General features: G+C 42.0%; 1 protein-coding gene across 10 annotated transcripts in view; it reads right to left on the bottom strand.

Moving 5' to 3' along the window:
• SPDL1 (spindle apparatus coiled-coil protein 1) overlaps positions 1 to 21639 on the bottom strand; it is a 98430-nt gene that overhangs the window by 48535 nt on the left and 28256 nt on the right. For 5 of the 10 annotated variants that reach the window (XR_008843077.1, XR_008843078.1, XM_056516515.1 and 2 more), the window contains exons 6-11: positions 15763 to 15861; positions 15033 to 15143; positions 9059 to 9199; positions 6387 to 6490; positions 5075 to 5262; positions 2844 to 3198 (exon numbers count right to left, since the gene is read on the bottom strand). Coding sequence is in view for 8 of the 10 variants with exons in the window: in XM_056516515.1 (XP_056372490.1) it covers positions 2844 to 3198; positions 5075 to 5262; positions 6387 to 6490; positions 9059 to 9199; positions 15033 to 15143; positions 15763 to 15861 (998 nt within the window). In the remaining 2 variants the exon portion in view is untranslated. Of the gene's footprint in view, positions 1 to 503; positions 542 to 2488; positions 3199 to 5074; positions 5263 to 6386; positions 6491 to 9058; positions 9200 to 15032; positions 15144 to 15762; positions 15862 to 21639 lie in introns of those variants that run through there. The other 5 variants (XM_056516511.1, XM_056516510.1, XM_056516512.1 and 2 more) reach the window with 3 other exon arrangements.

The following is a 21639-nucleotide window of genomic DNA, read 5'->3' as shown; positions in this document are numbered from 1 at the left end:
GTAAAAAAAAAAGTGGAAAATGTAGGGAAACCTTAGTAAATACCGTGGAAAATAAATTGTAGGGAATTAAAACCCACAAAAGAAAACTCCACTCCACTTTGGTAAATAAGGGCCAATATGTGCAATCTGCAGTAAATCTGTGGTAAAACCTTAAGGGATAATCTCACAAAATGGAAAAATTCAAGCTCTGGGGGTACTACACACTACTATGCTTAAAAAAAAAAAAAAAAAAAAAAAAAAAAAAAAAAAATGCTCTCCTGTGTAGTTTTCACCCCTCTCTGCAGCTCTGGTCTCTTCACTAGTGTGACCATGAAGCACTACATATCCCAGGAGTGCACTGCAGTATGGCTCTTCGTAAGGTCACCTCCCTAGTAAAAGAGTTCAGTTTCCCTGTCTCCCAACACTGACCTACATGGAAAGAAGTCCCTCACACACAGACTTATATGATGGCATTTCCCCTATTTTTTCTCTTCACTGCCCAACAATTTACCCTTCTTTTTTACCTATGCTTCATATACTTCCTTTATGCTCTTCTATAAGCCTGTAAATATAGACAGAAAATAATACCACACTTTATTTTGTTCCTCTTTCTGTGAGATATGCTTTTATATTTGTGTGTAGTATAGTTCTCTCTTTACATATGGAACTGCATAAAGAGTACATGATTTACAAATGGGAAGGGGAGGAGCATACATAGAGCGCAGCTCTCACAGCCTGTAAATAGGGTGGAAAGCACACCAAAGGCAGCTTGCAGGGCATAATCACATACATTGGCCCTTATTTATTTTCCCAAGCAACCAATCACAGCTCATGTTTTATATCTTAAGGAGTTCTAGTAAAATGAAAGCTGAGCCCTGATTGGTTGCTTTGGGCAATTCGCTTAAGTTTCTGTCTTAGATTGATAAATCAGGGCCATTGTGTACAGAGAAAGCAGAGGACCCACAGCAAACTCTAGCCTTCAGAACACAAAGAAGTAACATCTGCATGTATTATACAAGAGAAGAATCGGATCAAGGCTGTAGAATATCAGAGGCTTGATGATAAATGAAAAAATGTGGTTATATATTTTACTGGTTTCTGTTTTATTATGCTTTTCTTTACTGTATAGAATAGTATTATGTGCTATTGTATCCAGCAAAAAAAAAAAAAAAAAGGTCCATAGCCTTCAACAGGTTTTATCACTTGACAGTAAATAAAAGAGAAACAATTCTGAAACTCTCCTTTCAGTATGACTGGCATGGCAGATAAACAGTGGGGCAGATAGAAAACGGTCTTTAGAGATATGCTGACACTTACAGAATGACAGCCTTCCTTTTTCATAGTGCTATGGGAGAGATTTATCAAAACCTGAGCAAAGGAAAAGTTAAACAGTTGCCTATGACCACCAGTTGGATTGCTTAATTTATTAAAAATGCCATCAAAAAATAAATAGAAGCAATCTGGTTGCTATGGGCAACAAAAACAAATAGTTTAATATTTTTCTTGATCTGGTAATGAGATCTAGCTTCATCTAGAATAGAACAAAGTTCTTAGAAGCACATCGGCCCACAATTTCCTTCTTCCACTATGTGTACATTATGCGTGGACTTTAATTTGCTGGATCTCAAGTAGCCATGCGTTGTCTTTTCTGTTTGAGGTAAGTCTGTCTAATACAATGCTATTTACTGAAAAGTATCAATTGTTTCTCACTAATGTAAGAATCAGGTAAGTAGTTTTGTGGGTTTTATACATTGGTAAAGTATAAAATAACACTTCATGCTATCAAGAGAATACTTAACATGAACAAAAATTTACTAAAAGTGGAAAAAAGTGCATACAGAAAATGAGATCAAGTCAGTGCATCTGGCTGAGAATTAAAAGCTTAAAGGGAATGTGTCAGCAGAAAATTAACTAATCAAATGTATATGTTAAAATTTAAGAATTTTTTGGTGATTTTTAAAAATTAGCCTATATATAAAAATAAAAAAAACTGAACAGTTTCATACTGATACTTGCTGCTCTGTAGTGGTAATTTTATCAACACAGGCAGGATTACAATGACAAGCGATACCACTGTGTAGATAAGATACAGAATCCACCTCCCGGCACAAATAAAGGGGTAGATAAATAAATAAAAAGCAACTAGTGCTATAAAGTTATACAGCTTTGTAAAAAATACTTCTATTTAAAAGTCTTAAGCCTTAGAGGTTTGCTATGGGGATTTGCTCCTGCTCCGGGCAGTTCCTGACATGGACAAAAGGGGTATAAGAGAGCATTGTGGTCAGACTGAAAAAAAATAGGAGATCTCGGGGAGATTTCTAGCATACCTAGAAAAACACTCCCATAGAACCTAGTTATCTACAGACTTAGGTTTCTATGGTGTGTGTGGCTGCTGTAAAATATCTCTAAATGCTGTTGACTGCAGCTCAGGAATGATGGTTGCCCCACGCTGTACAGAACATGGGGGGGGAAATACAAAAAAAATAAAAAATAGATTAGAAAAAAATAAATATATGTATTTAATTATCTGGTTTTAATTAGTATAAAATATAGGCGATACATTCCCCTTAAATATTATTAATACTGAAATTCCAGTGCTGAACAGACATACTTTTAGTGTACAAATAAATTAAATTATAAATCACATAAAAACTGTAAAATATGCAATTTTTAAAAGATGCATTGGTTACGATTTTTTGAAAGATCTGAAAAGTTTAAGCTGGGGAAGCCGAAAAACAGGGAAGAGACACCATGCAAAGCTTAAGAAAAACAGAAAGAGTCGGATAGCGTAGTGCACAAAGCGACAGATAAAAGACTTCGGTCTTTCTTGAATGCTGTGTTCAAGAACCGGAGGTGACACTGACCTGGGGGATGTAGAAGCGATGGTGCAGTCCTTTTTACTTAAAGTTTGGGTGTCATTTATATCTTCTGCTATTCTTACTCTTTTCCGCTCTTTCACAGGTTGGGTAACGCTGGGTTTATCTTCAATCATAGGTTCACTTGGTACATCTTGTTCAGCAGAAGATACTGGTTCCTTTTCATGAGAGCAGGCTTTATCTTCTGACAATAACGTCACATTTTCTTTTTCTTCGGGAGAAATGTTGGGAACAGGATCATAAGCACTGACAGGCAGGTCTACACCATTAGCTACATCTTCAGCTGGACAGTCGAGTGGAAGTTGTTCTCGCCTTCGCCTCTGAGTTCGCAATTTACCAATTTCTAAAAATAAGTTATTGTAAACATTGAGTATTATAACAAAAAGGTAAAGGGGTAATGCCACAGTAAAATGCATAACATTCAGTAAGTCATAGAATTACATTATATTCCTTGAATGTTATAGTCAACCTTGGTAGCCAACTCTAGAGAAAGGCTGCCTGAGCCCGCTCCGCAACATTCATCAGCCATGTGTGACAGCAGTCACCAATAGGTTAACATTTAAATAAGACTGATTAAAACCTTGTGTAAAAAAGACTAACATAACCACATTATATTTTCATTATCTTCATGCTGCCTTAACTACAAGTCATCGGGGCGGTACCAATGTCTTCTCTCTGCCCCCAAAGGATTTAACCGATAGATCTCTCCTTATGTCGAAACAGCGAGAGATCTGCCAATCCATGCCTTTGGAGAGCATCCTGATGACTTGTGGTTTAGGCAGCTGAAAGTGATGACAAATTCACTTTAGGGTACGTTCACACGTACGCAGATTTGATGCGCAGGATTTTCTGCTGCAGATTTCAATGTAAACTAAATGACTGAGCACAGCTTCTAATCTGCAGTTACAAATCCTGCACATCAAATCTGCGCAGGATCCTGTATGTGTGAACATGCCCTTAAAGTGTTTTCCATTAAAAACAACTTTTGACCTGATTAAATCAGAAAAATGGACAAATCTCCCAGGCAGACGTAGACTGGAGCGCAATGACGTCCATTTTCCCGGCTAATAACTTATGATTGCAGCAGGTCTCAGGAGTGAGACCCGGTGCGATCAAGTTGTTTTAAATTACGTTAACACTTTAAGAAGAAATCCTTACTTCTATGTGCTATGAGAAGTCAAAGTATAAAATATAATTGTAAAAAAAAAAAAAATATATATATATATACACACACACACACACACACACACGTAAAAAAAAGGTAAGCAGTGAAACTCAAGAAACTTGTAAAATAAGTCACTATTTGAGAGGAATGTTGTGGAATTATAAAACTTTTCATATTCTGCTAGGGACAGTATAAGAATAAAAAAGATAAATGATACGTAACTATTCCAGTCCCAGTGACCTGTTCAGTCAGTCCATGACTGAGATAGGACACCATTTCAGCCTGTGAATGGGAACGTTCTGCACCTTCGAAGCAGAAGCAAGAGGTGAGCAGCGGGGAAACAGAAGTCGAAGGAACAGGAGCAGCAGGTGGCCAAGAAAGGCAAGTATCAGTTCTCTTATTTTTACCCGATCCCCAGAAAATAAAAATTATATATATTTTTTTCTTTTTTTTATAATCCCAGAATACCCCTTTAACTTTTGTAAGTAAAACAAAAGAAATTAATCTGAAAAACACAAAAATGTTAACTTTAAAATGAAGCAAATTACTTTGAAGTAACAATTACTAAAAATGTTCCTTTATGTATCCAGAAAAAGATATTTAAAAAATATTCTTTAGCAGTCTTAGTATTTTTTTTCCTAGGCTTTTTTTATTTTTTATTCATGACCTATGCTTAAGATAGGCCATCAATATCCGATTGGTGGAGTGTAAATCCCCGGCAACCGGACCAGATGTTTGCGTCTGCTCTGTTTTCTGCATATGAAGGTGCCGCAACCCTGTCAAACAGCTCTCCACATAGCTTGTGGCCATGCAGGGTTACTGCAACCTATCTCCCGATAAAGTGAACAGTAGCTGAATTAACCCAACATGGCCAGTTCACAATGTACAGAGCTGTGTGCTCCCGCCTCTCTATGGGCAGGTGCTGCACCAAACAACTGATCAGCAGGGCACTGGTTGTCATCACCCCACCAGTCTGATAGTCATTACCAATCCTGGAGGAGAGGTCAAAACGCGCACACACCAAAACCTTAAGCTGAATAATGTGATTCAGTACCATCAGGCTCATATTTCATTTTGAGTTCATCCAGGCTGACACGAAGTTTCATGTTTTCGCCCTGGGAGAGTTTAAGATGCCTATCGTTGGTAAAAAGCTTCCTTTCCAGCTCCAAGACCCGCTGGCTTTCTGCTAAAGCCTTCATTCTTTGCAGAGATAATTCATCTTTTATCTTCTCTATCTCCTTACTGTAAAGAGGCAAGAAAGTAGTAATACATTTTAATAGGACATACATATAACCATTAAATGCAGCAAGTGTTGTAGGAGACCTCACAAGATATAAAAAGGAAAACTATTTGGGCTCTGTTCCGGTTAGCGTTTTATTAATCAAATGAGAAAATTGCATTTTACAAGCATTTATGGTATATCCACAGGATGTCATTAATGCCTCACAGGTGGAAGACCTCTAGCATAGTGACCTTACCACTGAACTCTATGGTGGTGGACAATCACCAATTTGGGATGTACGTCAATGTCATATCTTGTGGATACACCATAGATGCATAAAATGGAGAAAAAAAAAATTAAAAATGGGAAAAAACCTTAAGGGTAGGAACAGATTTTGTGATGCAGAAAATCTGCAGCATACCTGCTATCTATGTTCCTAGCCTTAAAGTGTGCCTAGGTTTTTAAAAACCTGCATTATTTTGTTAAATTAATCCTTGATGGTGACAACAAAGTGATTTTAGTGCTCTCATTGCTGTTATTGTGCTCCTGAGAACTCCTTCCAAGGTGCACAGCTTTTTCTCATTCTTGACATTTTAGGGGTAGGACCAGAGCTTGTCTGTATGCTAATAGTACACCCAGGACTTTTCTTGCCCAAGTACAGGAAAGCAGAAACCCCTCTCCGTTATGCCATAGTGCTGGAGAAGGTTTCGTGGTGCAGTTATCAATGCTCTGGCTTTGCTTAATACTATGAGAGCAGAAAAAGCAATAGCGTCAAAGCAAGGTAGATGTTACATTGCAAAAGCAACATTGGTTTAGACAGTGGTCTGATAATGCTGATGATGACAAGCTACACAAGAAAAACATGCCTAGAACTTTATAGGTAGTCAGAGATAATTCTTCTACCTTTCATGCACTGCTTGGACCCTCTGGAGGAAGCAGATAGGCTCTCTACTGTGCACCCCCACCCCCCACACACACATACACACTTCCTGTGTTCCCCAGTCCACATATTTTTCATAATTGATTTCTAAGCAGTGAACAGGGAATAAATCCACTTAAGTCACATTTTTACATGGTGCAAGTCTAACATAAGATTAGAGATACATTTCCTCTAATGTGTATGAAATCAAAGCATGTTACAAACCTTGAATTCTCCAGTTTCATTTTAAGTAAATCCACATAATAAACTTCATCACCTTGCACCAAAGGATCAGTATTTATCTTTGATGGGCCGTTTTCTAGATTTTGCTGCAGAAGAATAACCAATAAATTATAAATACAGTTTAGTTTTTTTGGGGTATGTTCACACAGTGGATTTTGCCCTTCATTTCCTGCTGCATAATTCACTTGCTGCTTTGAATGTGGGTGGCTAAATTGTGCGCCATGGTTACCTAAAGCATCAAAAAGTGACATGACCTGTTTTTTTGCGATTTTTTTTTCTAACTGCCTTTTTTTTTTTTTTTATTTTTTTTTTTTTAAGGCCAAAGCCAGAAGTGTATTTAAAAGTAATCGTAAATATAAAAAAGGATGGATGTATACTTTTTATGACTTTAGAGACTGCATAACTAGAAGAACAAATTTAATGATGGCTACCAACAGGTTGCTGAAATAATGGAAAATGCTACAATTTTGTGTTTAAAGGGGTACTCCGCTGCTCAGCATTTGGAACAAACTGTTCCGAACATGGGAGCCGGGAGCTCATGAAGTCACGCCCCGCCCCCTCAATGCAAGTCTATGGGAGGGGCGTGACGGCTGTCACACCCCCTCCCATAGACTTGCATTGAGGGGGCATGGCGTGATGTCACGAGGGGGCGGGGCTATGACGTCACGAGCTCCCGGCTCCACCGTTCGGAACAGTTTGTTCCAAATGCTGAGCAGCGGAGTACCCCTTTAAACACAACATTTTTGCATTTTCCATTATTTCATATTGTTACCATCAGTAAAAGAAACTCACATGCGCAACAGCAGACTTCAGCTGGTCAAAATAAGGAGTCTTCCTAGCAGTGTTTCATGCACTGTCAGTACAAATGAGTCCCTTTTGGGGCCTGGTACACTGTCATGGCACTGGCCAGGCTCAGGACATAGCATGCAGTGGTACTTTGTAAGCGATGCAGCACATAACGTCCTTATGCTGCTAAGGCTGGCATTACATATGTTCGGTGTCCAAAACATGTGATCCCAGCGTAAATCTTGGCGCAACAACTGATGACAACATGCATCAGTTGTGTAGCATCCGGCAACAAGATGCATTCCCCTGTCTGTTGCTGGTCCGGCGAATCCAACCATCTGGCATCCAAACTGTATGAATGAATAACGCGGTATAAATAAGAACCGTCACATTCAAATGAATAAGATCAATTTTAACGTCAGTTTCTCTCCAGTGCATTTTCTAAAGCGCCGAAGGGAAAAGATGGCTGACAGCGGACATATGTAATCCTTGCCTTAGCCTAAGTCCTGCGGTATACTATGTCCTGAGTGTGGCCAGTGCCATGACACTCTTTGGTGTCCGGTTATGTGCGTCCTGAGAACAAGAGAAGCTATGAGCTAGAAGAAGTAAAGAAATAGATTTTAAAGGAGTTGTGTAGGGGAAATAGTGATGTAGGCGCTGGTTAGAGGAGGCGATTTCACTCATACAAAATACAGGAATAGTAGAAAAGGTTTCCGGGTTTTCTGGTGCAGTCCACCAAAGATGAGGCAAAGTTCTTTAGAGTCGTTTTATTAGCCAAAACATGACTCATTTCGGAGCATAGGTTTTTCTTTATTATGCAAAATCATGTCCCCATGTTCTCGGCAGCAATATTGATGAAAATCACTATCACGTCACTATCCCTGCAGAGGACACGGGGACATGATTTTGCATAATTAACAAAGGAAAACCTATGCTCCGAAACAAGTTGTGTTTTGGCTAATAAAACTACTCTAGAGAACTTCCCTCATCTTTGGTGGACTGCACCAGAAAACCCGGTAACCTTTTCTACTATTCCGCTTATTCAAACTTCTTAGAAAAAGGGGTTAATTTACATAAACTTATTTTTTTTACATTTTTAGTGCCAATTGGGGACTATTACATGCAATCTTCTGATTGAATATATTGTTCAATGCTGCTCCATAGAGCAGCATTCACCAGTGTATCGACGCATCAATGCTTTAGCCTGCCATGGCTAATTGGAGCATAGGAGCGCAGATCAGACAGAGAGTAGGCAGGTAAGGGTCCTCCCACTGCCCACTCAGCTGATCGGGACCTTACGATTTTGCCACGGGTGTCGCGATCGGCTCCTCTGAGCTACTGAAGATTGTTTTTTTCCCCATTTTACACGCCACAATGCCCAGCATTAGCTGTGGGTCCTGGCTGCCCATAGCAAACTGGACCCAAGGGGTATGAACCCACGCGCTTCATACAACGGTAGAGAGACTAGGACATACAGGTATGCCTGATGTCCTTAAGAGGTTAAACACCCTGATTCTATTTAGCCTATTTCTTAACACCATCAACCAAATGTTGAATGGCATCTGGATTTTGATGTCTCTAGTGGTAATAGCACTAATGGTGAAAAAAAATATAAGATAACTAGTGATGTAATTTTATCTCATGAATGAGTTGAAATGACCCTGAAATGCAACGCAGATTGTACACCTGAAAAAGTGAAGCACACCTATGTCGCCAATGACAGCATTATATGAAACTGCGCAAATCTAGATCTTCTCTACCCCCATCAAAAAGATTATAATAAAGTTGGTCAGTTCATGAACTTAGGAAAAGCACAAGTGGGAAAAGTACTGCCAAAATCAAACTTTAGGCAATGTGCTATACCATACCTGACATTTCTCTAGTTGGCGCACTTTTACCAGCAGTTTCTCAACTTCACTGTTCTTCTGAGCAACCATGGACTGTAACCTTTCCAGCTGTTCAGGGTCACACTTCGAACCTTTCAATTGCAACAGAGTTGCTATTTGCACCTGAAAGAAAAAAAAAAAACAATTTATATAATAATCCAAAAAACACATGTAATAATTCACACTTGTTATTTGGGACCATGAAGGGAAATGCAAGCTTACTGACAACTATGTAAACCAGGAATTGATTTAAGTGGTGGGTTACATTTACACATACAGTATCTGCTGCAGCTTTTATTTATTTTTTTTTAAATTATTTTCAGTTTTAACGTAAGCACAAAATCAAATCTCCCTACGCAGAGGGCTTCAGAAACAATATTAAGCAAGGTGGTATGCTTGTGGGGAAGGCAACGGCGATCAATGCAGGCAGGCTAGTACAAAGGAACACCATATGAAGTAAACATATACAAATAAAACGGGAACATAGTAAAAAGATCAGAATAGAAGGGGGACGAGAAGAGAGGAAAAGAATAAGCGGGGCGAGGTGGAGGTGAAAGGAAAATGAGAATGCAGACAAAGGGGACCACAAAGGACAACATGGAGAGAGAAACAGAATAAGGACAAAAGCCACAAATACAACTGGGGGGGGGGGTTTGGGGAGAAGGGATGGGGCACCCTAGAAGGTCAGGAGAAGGGGTCAGTCGCGCAATACGGTGCGGTATTCAGAGGTCTCCTGAACGGCAGCCTAAAAAAATAACAGGCCTTCGTGAACTGTTCCATTTTGTGATGAAGGTGAGCAGTGAGCTCCTCTATGCTCTGTATGCCCAGGATCTTTGTGATCCACAACCATAGAGGGGGGTTCAACGCAATTCCAGAGGGTGGGGATCCAACCCCCGGCTGCATTAATCAGATGGCGCAGGACAGAGTGTCGGTAGGTCGAGATAGGGACATCAAGAAGTGAAGGAGGGAGAAGGCAGGATAGAAAGGCAACACCTGGGTCTGTAAAAGAGGACAATAAGTTCCAGAAAAGGTGGAAAGCAACGGACATTCCAATAACACATGAAGAACGGACCCAGGGTGGGCACATCCTCTACAACAGAGGCGAGGGGACATTTTGTGGAGACTAGTCGGTACTAACGTGTGAGAAGTTTAAACCCTGCCTCTTGGTACCTACTAGAAATGGAAAAGGGGTGAGCCCAACAGAACAGAGCACCCTGCTGAGACTCCGAGAAGGAAGTCCCCAGTTCCCCTTCCCAGGCTACAATGTAGCCAGGTGGAGGAGAGTCCGGGGAGAACCCTAACATGGCGTAAACCCTTAAGAACCACACCAGTGCCAGAGCACAGCAGTTCAAAAGGGGGACTGTGCTTGAGCAAAGTAAGAGACAGAAGGGAAGGAGAAGAAAAAATGTTGAAGCTGTTGGGCCCACCAAAAACCCAAACCCCTGATAGCCTCCACCGACAACCAAGAGCCATTGCAAAGTTAATCCAACGGTCTCATTGTGACAGAATCTGCCAGATGGCAAAACTCCGGGTCTATGAGGGCAGGAGGAAAGCAAGAATTCTGGAGAATAGGATACATCGAGGAAGGAAGGGGGGAGGTTAAGGGCAAACCCTCTACACACAAATACTTGTCACACATTTGCAGGGTGGCAGAGAGAACAGGGAGAGACAGAGGAGGGCACAATGCCAGGCCCAACCAAGGGGAAGCCAGAAAAAGGTAGAGGAGAGATGTGGTCCTCCATCAAGATGCAGTTCCGTGGTAGAATTATGGTGCCAGTCCACCACCTGCGTGAGAGGTGATGTCACATAATACTGATAAATATGCCGAAGGCTCAGACCGCCTTCAAGTTTACGTCAATAAAGAAGAGACTTCACCAACCTGGCTGGTTTCTTGCCCCAGACAAACCTGAAGAGAAGCAAAAAGACAGAAGAGAAGAACGCAGGAGGAAGAAAAACAGGAAGAGCTTGATAGATAAAGATAAAGCAGGCAGAGGAGGAGATTCATTTTAAAGATCGCACAGTGCCCAAACCACAAGAAGGTACCTTAATGCCACTGGTCAAGATCAGCTTTTAAAGGGGTAGTTCTCTGGAAAATAATTAAATATATATATTTTTTTAAATCAACTGGTGCCAGAAAGTTAAAAACAGATTTGTACATTGCCTCTATTTAATAATCTTACAGTACTTGTCAGTTGCTGTATGATCCACAGGAAGTTCTTTTCTTTTTGAATTCCCTTTCTGTTTGACCACAGTGCTCTCTGCTGACACCTCTGTCTATATCAGGAACTGTCCAGAGCAGGAGAGGTTTTCTATGGGGATTTGCTCCTGCTCCGGACAGTTCCTAAAATTGACAGATGTGTCAGCAGAGAGCACTGTGGTCAGATAAAGGAAATTCAAAAAGAAAAGAACTTCCTTTGTAGTATATAGCAGCTGATAAGTACTGGAAGGATTAAGAATTTTACATAGATGTAATTTACAAATCTGTTTAACTTTCTGGCACCCGTTAATAAAAAAAAAAAAAAAAAAAAAAAATTTGTTTCCAGCGTAGTGGGAGTGCAGTAATGGGACAAAAATTGTTTGCTAAATCTCAGCAGATTTTATGTTGTGATTAATTATTTAGACACAATGGTGGAGATTTTTCAAAACCTGTTCAGTGGAAAAAGTTGCTGAGTTGCCCATAGCAACCAGATTGCTTTAGTTTTTGGAAAGTTCTCTTAAAAAATGAAAGAAACTGATTGGTTGCTATTGGCAGCTCAGCAACTTTTCCTTTTGGACAGGTTTTGATAAATATCCCCCATTGATACCTGCAGCAGATCCTCTGGAAACTGCAGAAAAATATGTGTAAACATACCCTAAGTGTATTTTTTGATAAATCATGTTTTACTTCTAACAATGACTATTTTGTTAAGATAGTCTTTAGTTTTACACGCAAATACTTTTATGCCACTTTAATAGTGCTTGTCCGACAGCTTTCTCCTAATCCAAGTGCCATTCCTCAGGTGGGAAGGAAATGAAGGCTCCAGCAGTATCCACTTACTGCAAAGTCCTGCCATAGCACCTCCTCTCTGCTGTGTTGTTAATGTGCAGGAAAGGGTAATGGGTCTGTGCAACCCATTAGTTCATTAGCTAAGGCAGCCCCCTTGTCTCCTGAATTGGCTGTGGTGGAGAAGGTAGCCGACTTAGCTTAGCTAGTGAACTGAGCCACCGCGCCAGTCTCTCACAGGGAGTAACAAACCCCTTTAAAGTAGACATGCATCAGCAGACCTGTACCTATTGCAAAAACAATGGCGTCTCAATCCTTTGCAACACCTGACAAAGTGCATGCATGGTACTTTTAATGTAATGGGATACTCCAGGGAACTTAAAGGACATCTGCAGCGGAAAACACTCGATCTCCTGCATGGGGCCACAGCTCTGCCGCGGCTCTCCTGTGCAGGAGGCGTGCCGGCCGCAGCATGTGACTATGTGAGAGGCAGAGAGGCAGCGTTCTTGCCTCCCCCCCTTCTCCCATAGTACTGTATGGTGACGGGGCAGGGACGAGGCCTAACCGTTGACCTCTCAGGTAGACACTGAGTGCTAATGCCGGGACCCTGTTTAGGAGATCACGGGGGGGGGATATGGGCGTCCCAGCGGTCGGACCCCCCATGATCAAACACTTATCCCCTACCCTGTGAATAGGAGATAAGCGTTTTCCACTGCAGTTGTCCTTTAAAAGGGGTAGTCCAGTGCTGAAAAACATATCCCCTATCCTAATGACAAGGGGATAAGTTTCAGATCGCGGTGGGGTCCGACCACTGGGGCCCCCGCGATCTCCTGTATGGGGCCCCGTCTCGCTGGCCAGATATCGGGCATCGACCACCGCACAGATTGGCGGCTGACACGCCCCCTCAATACATCGCTACGGCAGATCCAGAGATTGCCGAAGGCCCCGTACAGGAGATTGGGGGGGGGGGGGGGGGGGGTTGTTGTTGACCAGTTGCCCATAGAAACCAACCAGATTGCTTCTTTCATATTTTAGAGGCCTTTTTAAAAATGAAAGAAGCAATCTAATTGGTTGCAACTGGTCAACTTTTCCTCTGCACAGGTTTTGGCAAATCTCCCCCTAGGTTTTTAATCGTGGGGATTTCCTGTACGGGGCCCTGGCTACTTACCAGTCCTCGGTGCACTACGGCTTCCACCTTCCTAAATGGGAGCAAGTAACTGCTCGATTAGCCAATCAATGGCTTAGGTGGGACTTCGCTGCAACCAGTGATTGGCTGAGTGGGCAGTCACTTGACCTTGTCCACGAAGGTGGGGGCCAGAGCATGCCGAAGACGGGTAAATAGCCGGGGTCCTGTACAGGAGATTGCAGGGGCTTGGTATAGGACATAAGTGCCTGATAAGCTCAGTTTCCTCGAGTACCCCCTTCCCAATTGGATTGCCACAGGGGAGCCGAGCCATCTCAAGTAGGGTAGAGGGGTGAGTGGATGCAATTCTGCTACAGTGTGAGTAAACCTCTTTATGACTAAAGTAAAGGTCAGGGGCTGTAATGCAGTATTACCATTTTCATTGCTTAAAACAATATATAATAATGGTTAAAGCGTACCCGTCAGATCACTCAAAAAAACAAAACTGTTATATGTTGCTCAGTATCTCATCCTGATCATGTACTTTGTATGTGTCTGTGACCTACATTTCTCTCAGAATTAGCTTTATTTCTGAAATACCTTAATTTTATCCCCCAGAAGCAGGGGGTGGGTACTCACTGTGATAGCCACTCCCCCTCCCTCTCCTCAGTCCAGTGCTTCCCAACCAGGGTGCCTCCAGCTGTTGCAAAACTAAAACTGCCAGCATGCCTGCACAGCCAAATGATGTGTGGGCATGCTGGGGGCTGTAGTTTTGCAACAGCTGGGGACACACAGGCTTCATATATTCTTACACATACACATTAGATAGACACACTGATATACACACATACACATATTTCCACACACACACACACACACACACACACACACACACACACACACACGTTTGCATGTTTCTGCCTCTCTCATTGATGTCTGTTGTATGAGAGACGGCAGCAGGCTTCCTGCCCCTCCCCCTCCCCTTCACATGAGTCTCTGCAGTGTGTACAGCCCCTCCCCCCCTCCAAAACGTCCTGGAGTCCAGGACGAAGCAGTGTTCACAGAAGCACTGAATGCATTCCAGGAGGCAGAGGGGGTAGATGTTTGACTGGCTTTTTCACTATGAAATACTGAAAATTTTCTAATGAAAGCAATTGCAAAACCTATTGGTTATACATGCTTTACAACATATCAAAACTTTTTATATCTGACAGTGCCTATTTAAGTACTTTTTCCTGGGGTGCCCCAAGGTTAGGGTGCATTCACACCACGTTTTGTACATACGGGTGCCGGCGGGGGGAGGGGCAAACCGGGCGCTCCCGTACCCCGGCAGGACCAGCCCGTGACTCCATTTACTTTAAATGACCCGACCGGAGTCAAATGGCGACTCCAGTCTGCTCAGTTTTCACCCGTATGCGGTTTCCTGACCGGACCTAAAACCGTAGTCTACTCCAGTCCAAAACCGCATACGGGTCAAAACTGAGTCGACCGGAGTCACTGTTTGACTCCGGTCAGGTCATTAAAGTAAATGCAGTAACGGGCTGATCCGGCCGGGGTACGGGAGCGCCCGGTTTGCCCCTCCCCCGGCACCCGTATGTACAAAACGTGGTGTGAATGCACCCTTAGTAAGGTTGGAAAACACTGAATTGATAGATAATCTGTACTCTTTCAAATCCTGAACTTTAATAAACTACCATGATTCAGAAACATAAAAGACCTATCTACAGTATTTTGAATAAAAAATAAATAAAAAAAGCGCGCGCGCGCACGCGCACACACACACACACACACACACACACACGAGGCTGGTAATGACAAATTAGGCAAGAGAATTAACGTTGCAGGCCTACCTTCATTCGGTGCATCTGTTGTCTGGAAAAAGCATGTTGCTTCTGTAGGGACTGGTACTGCACCTTCATACTGATCAGCTGGCGCTCCATTTCCGCTCTCCGGTCTTCCACCTGGGAAACAAAAAGATCTCAGCAATCAACATCACTTACTATATTCTAGTATACCTAAAAAAAAAAAAAAAATCTGATTTTTTCTCTGCTATTAACTTTTTTTTTTTTGGTCTTTGTTGCCTAAAGCATCCAATCGGATGGGATTTATCATTGTTGTCTTTGGAAAGTGTGTTTTGAAGTAATTTATTTAGGCTCTGGTTTTGCTTACATGTGACATTTATTATGTTGCATGGGGGGGGGGGGGGGGTGATAAATTTGGCACACAAATGCAAGAAATAATAATTCACTTCAGAACACCATTTTGTACGATTCTTCTTTTTTAAAGTGTTTTCCAAAGGCAGTTTTGTAAGCCAGGTCTGGGCAGATATGCAACTTTTTGTGCGACATTTGCACTTGATAAAGCCATCGCCACTGCAAAGTGAAAACGGAAATTGACCTTAGCAAGGTCATTTGTAGTTTTTTTCTTACAGTTGAAAAAATTTTTTTTTTTTAAATAAAAAAATTTTAAATAAAAAAAAGGCTCTTAAGAAGATGGTATTTTTTTAGGAGCAGAATATGAAATAAGAGCTGTGCTTTGAGTCTTTTAAACAGTTTTAAGAAAATTGATAAAATAACATACCTCTGCAAACAAGGAGTTGCCTCTACTGTTGGGGTCTTGGGCCTTCTGTAAAGCACTGTCAAGTTGAATCTGAAGATCCTGGTTTGTTTCTCGTGCTTTCTGTATATTAGTTACACAAGTTACATGTAAGTGCTAGGTGTAGACAGTGACAGCAACCACTTGACAAATGACAACTGATTTTTTTTCTAAAAGGCATGCACAATACATGGGAACAAAAAAGGTGCTCTGACTACTCAGAAGCACTGCTTTTAGGACAAGAATAGATAAATATATAACTATTCAGTGTTTTAGTACAGGCAAGTGGCTAAAAATACATTTTCTATTTAAGAGGATTTTAGATGCTGGTAGTTAAACTAAAGTTTTTCTGCTGCACAAAACACACAAAATCCTGCAGGCAAAAAGGAGATTTTTTTGCTTGTACTCACCGTAAAATCTTTCTCGTAGCATTTACTGGGGGGATACAGAGACCATGGGGTATATGCTCTTTCCACTAGGAGGCACTGTCACGAGAAAAAAAAAGTCTGCTCCTCCCTGGCAGGATATACCCGCCCACTGGAAGTGAGGTAATCAGTTTTGTCACAAAAGCAGTAGGAGAAGCCAACCAAGAGACAAGTCCGAAGGACCTTAGAAAGGAATCCTGGAGAAAACCCCCAAGAACCGGAAAAGGCTATCTGGACAAGAATGAAGACATGGGTGGGTGCTGTATGGGTGGGTGAAGGCTACGAGAAAGATTTCGCTCTTCATTGGGGGATACAGACCATGGGATGTACAAAAAAACTGTCCCTGGGGTTGGAAGAACACCACCAGTGGAAGGGAGTCAGTCTGGAGACTGAACCCCAGCCGATCGCAAGAGTCACTGACGAGACTCTGGACTAAAAAGGCAACCAAGGCCTGGAACTGAGCATCTGGCAGTTCCCACTGTCCATGGAGATGGACTAGGAGGCCAAGGAAGGGACCGTCCTTAGAAGAGACTCTAAACCAACAGGCCACAGAGAGACAAGGGGCGATGCAGAGACCAGATGGGCCAAACCAATCTGGAAGACGGTAGGAAACAAATCCAAGAAGCACAGAACCAGACACAGGGAGAGCCCGGTTGGGAAAAAAAAAAGGAAAAAAGGGAACGACAAGAGAACCCCATACAGAGGACCAACTGAAACCAGAGAACCTGGCGAGAAATCTCCAGGGAAAGCTGAAGGCAAGTCAGTCAAGATGAAGACCAGAAACTTCTGGAAGAGAGAGATGGGAACCGTTTCCGGAGAGTCATGCTGCGGAAGATCCGAACCAAAAAGCTGTAGGTGCCAAAAACCACTGTCCCAGGGGCACAGCGTGAGCACCCAGGGACAAGAGCAGACTCTGAGAGGACGCCACACAGGCTGAACAGCGGGAAGAACCACAGCCATGCTGCAGCTGAAAAATAGCCCTACTGGAACAACCCGGTAGACAGGCTTGCCACCCAACCCCAGAGTAAATAGAAGGAGGAAACGGAAAATAAGGCATAATCTGGAACGGCAACATGGAACTGGAGACTCTCGAGACACCGGGAGGTGCCCCACCTGTAGGGGAGGAAACCCAACAACCACAAGACACTCCGGGAGACAGAAAGACCGCCTCACAAAGGGATCGTGGAGGAGCCTGGGTAGGGGCACTACACGTGCCCAAGACCGCAATCCTCACTAAGGCCCGAAGGAGCAGGACGACCGACCCAGAAAATAAGGAAAATCACAGCAGTCTAGGAGAGAACCCAAAACAAGGATTAATTGGTCTTGGACCCAGCGGTCGGAGCGAACCAGGACGGGAACGGAGGGAAAAGCAAAAAGGGAACCCAGCTGGGACTCCCAGACTCTGGGCACAAGAAGGTTACTCCAAAAGATAAGAGTGGCGATGTAACGCCACAGACACTGACAAATGGAAGGATGAGCACACCCTTCCCGGATATTGCGCCAAGGAAGGAAGAGAGCAAAGGCAGACTGGCTATCACTGAGCTATACACGAATGCATAAACCCCTCCTATGGAAAATGCCCTTGCTGCATGAGTAGACAACTAGAAAAAAGGAGAGCCAGGCTGCAATAGTGAGCAGTAAGCACAAAAGCAGAGCCAGCAAAAAGCACTTCCCATCGCTCCCAGCAAAAAAAAAAAAAGAAAAAAAAAAAAAAAAGGCCCAGCAAGGTACTCCACCATGTAGAGGGAAGTGCGAGATGGCTCCATCTTGGCAGAAGAAAGTGTTCAGTGAAATAGTCCCCCTAGTGGAGGAGAAAAAGAAGGGGTGGTGGAGACAAAACTTAGGCACTGACCGTGCCAAGCTTCCTGATGTCAAGCTTAAAGGGGTATTCCAGGAAAAACATTTTTTATATATGAACTGGCTCCAGAAAGTTAAACAGATTCGTAAATTACTTCTATTAAAAAATCTTTATCCTTTCAATAATTATCAGCAGAAGTTGAGTTGTTGTTTTCTGTCTGGCAACAGTGCTCTCTGCTGACATCTCTGCTTGTCTCAGGAACTGCACAGAGTAGAAGAGGTTTGCTATGGGGATTTGCTTCTAAACTGGGCGGTTCCCGAGACACGTGTTATCAGAGAGCACTTAGACAGAAAAGAACAACTCAATTTCAGCAGCTCATAAGTACTGAAAGGATTAAGATTTTTTTAATAGAAGTAATTTACAAATCTGTTTAACTTTCTGGAGGCAGCTGATACACATTATATATATATATATATATATATATATATATATATATATATATATATATATATTTGAATATACATTTCTTTTTGGTCCTATGATTAAAAGGGTTATCCAGGAAAAAATATAATTATAATATAATTATAATATAATTATAATATAATTATAATATAATTATAATATAATTATAATAATAATATAATAATAATATAATAATAATATAATAATAATATAATAATATAATAATAATATAATAATAATATAATATTAATATAATATATATGAGTTTTTTCCTGGATAACCCTTTTAATCATAGGACCAAAAAGAAATGTATATTCAAATTTGATTTCTCCATATTGAATTTCCTAGCTCTGACAAGTGTTTCAAAGCTAGAAGATTCAGTTTGTGTTTTAATGTTGACATAATCCTTTCTCACTCTTCTAAATTAGACAGATACCATGATTTGTGTACAGTAGAGTATAACAAAATGTTTTATGTCTTTAAGTACAGATGTCCAAAACCCAATATGAGATAGTACAAGATTAGCTTAAGTATGAGACACTATTGTTTCAAAGCTCTCATGTGTATACTTCCATGTACGTGTGAGAAAGACAAGGAGGTGTAAAGACAAGACAATGCATTATGGAAGTTATATGGCTGTTCTTAAAGTCAATACCCTGTCACAGACTGCCCCCTATATTTAACCCTAGGAATAGCATAAGTAAAATTTTAGGTTAATTACCTAGTCACACCCACCAGATGACATATTTGATGAGGGTGGGCTTTAGATAAAGAAAGGTTTAAAAACCTGTAGCAGGAGCTGATCAGCTATCAGAAACCATTATTTGTCCCGCTGGCCAGCAAGCGCGGGAGGAGATCCGACCAGCTGAAGTAAATAGAATCAGCAGTCGCAGAAAGTACAGGGTGCCGCTGCAAAACCCGGCGGCTGCCCTGAGACAGATATGGCTGCTGTAACTGAGTCCACGGGCAGGAGAGTGGAGGGGATGATATACGGCGCTGGCCATTGGCGAGAAGGTGTTAACAATACATACGCTATGTCTGTGCCCCTTTGTCGCATATGGGGGGGGGGGGGGGAACAGGTAGCACCATGCTCCTTAACCCCCACCTGAAAATGAGAAACAAAAGAGAGGGGAAAAAAAAAAAGCTAACTAAACAGCCCTTACTAGAAAATAATAAAAGGCCAGGTCTGGAGAGCACCAGACCTGTGTCTTGCCTTCTACTGACACTAGCTAAAACTGATTACCTCACTTCCAGTGGGCGGGTATATCTTGCCAGTGAGGAGCACACTTTTTTCCTAGTGTCAGCACCTACTAGTGGCAAAAGCATATGGTCTCCGTGTCCCCCACCAATGAAGAGCGACCGAGAAAAGGTGTTTAAATAATCCAATATGTTAGCAAACATATGCAATAAAAAGGTTTCTGTACAAATATCTACGCTGTCCAAAGTAATTCCATAAATAGCAGAGGAATCACCTAAGGGGATTGGATTAACCAGAACACCACCTTTTCATCCTGTTAAGCCCATAAATGCAGCCTAGGGAAGAACGCTAAGGCTACAGGGCCTAATGCACAATTCTCTACAGATGCACAGAACAGTTCATATAAAGCTGTTCACCCTAGTTTTGCTAAACAGTTTGAGAGCAATTTTTATGGAGTATTTACAATGTTGACACTCATGACATATCCTGATGGGTTGAGAACTCAGAATCCCCATCCCCTGTCCAGTCTAATGGATCAGCCAACAGCTGCCTCACTCAGAGAGCTAATAAACAGATGTTCATAGATCTCCCAATTCTCTTCTATAGTAGCAAGCAAGCATTCTCTGCATTATCCGTAAATCCCATAGAAGTGACAGGAAAGAGTTACGCAGATATGCAGCCATGACTCCATTTACTTATCACCTGGATGCAGCAGCTGCCAGGCCACCACATCATGCAGGGCAAGGGTCATAGGACCCCTATTCAACATATGAGCAGTTCCCAGATGCTTGCATTCTCTGTGTTAATGTACGAGATTGGAATACACCTTTGATACCCATCATACCTCTTAAAGCCTATAATTTAAGCAAATTTCAACATGTCAGTCCAAGTCAAGGGGCACTCCAGTGATAAAAAGGTTTTCAATTAACTGGTGTCAGAAAGTTATGAGCACTTCTCTATGCGCCACTGAAGCCTCGCTTTACCCAACTTCCGTGTGTAGCGAGCCAGCAGTGCCTTTGCTCGTTCAGAGAGCAGAGTACTCAACTCCCCCGCCGGCTCATGTCCTTGTTAGTCAAGTGTGAAGAATTTGAATAATCAAGCCGGGGGTGGGCCAGGGATAACATTTTGGCACTAGTTGATATGAAAAAAAAAATTCCCCTCCAGAGTATCCCTTTAATGCAACAAGAGAAATTACAGTACAGAGACAGACAATAAATGGTGTGCGCAGTCAAGTGACGTATGACGTGTATAAACAGATCTGTCTTCAACAACTCTTTCAAAGACAAAAGAAAACTTTACATTTCTCTCAGTACCTGCTGTACATTAGGGGCTTTCTTCTACTTGTGCTTTAGGAAGGAGCGAGATGTCTGTAGGACCAGCAGGAAGAGAACAGAGTGAGAAGAGCCAAGGCGGCATTACCAAATGGTTTCTTCATTTCTCAACCATGTGCCAAGGATACGGAGCAAAACAGGTCAAGTACCTTCAGTCAAGCTGCACCTTGACTGATATACAGGGCTTTGGATATCAGTAAAGGATAAGCTGGAAGGTGAGGGCAAGCAAGAAGGCAGCAATATTGGTAAAGCTGCATTGGCTTATCTTCTTTGTGAGTGTATTACAATAGCCCTATGGAGTTAAACATATCCACCCTGTGCTGCTGATTTGCTTTATGCGCCTGCTTGAATCAGCACCTAGGACGCTTTGCACATTGTACTGGTCTTATTAGTTGATAAGTCCTGTCACTTCAGCTGCATCTGTCTTTCTATAAGGAAGGGGCTGCAGTGACCAATAGAGGATTACATATATAGAGGGGGAAGGGGTGACAGCCTTTGTGTGAAGGAAACTACTGGGAGTATACATCAGCGGGGTGAACACAGGGAGCCGCTGCTTACTGGATGACACCATTTGGGATGAGATTTTCTTAAGTAAATAACAAGTTCTAAGAATCTCTTCTCATGTACTTATTGGTACTGAGCTGCCAA

This window comes from Hyla sarda, chromosome 4, assembly GCF_029499605.1.
Source record: "Hyla sarda isolate aHylSar1 chromosome 4, aHylSar1.hap1, whole genome shotgun sequence".
Lineage (NCBI taxonomy): Eukaryota > Metazoa > Chordata > Amphibia > Anura > Hylidae > Hyla > Hyla sarda.
Note: the sequence above shows the minus strand (reverse complement) of the source record. Positions and strands in the feature narration are given on the sequence as shown.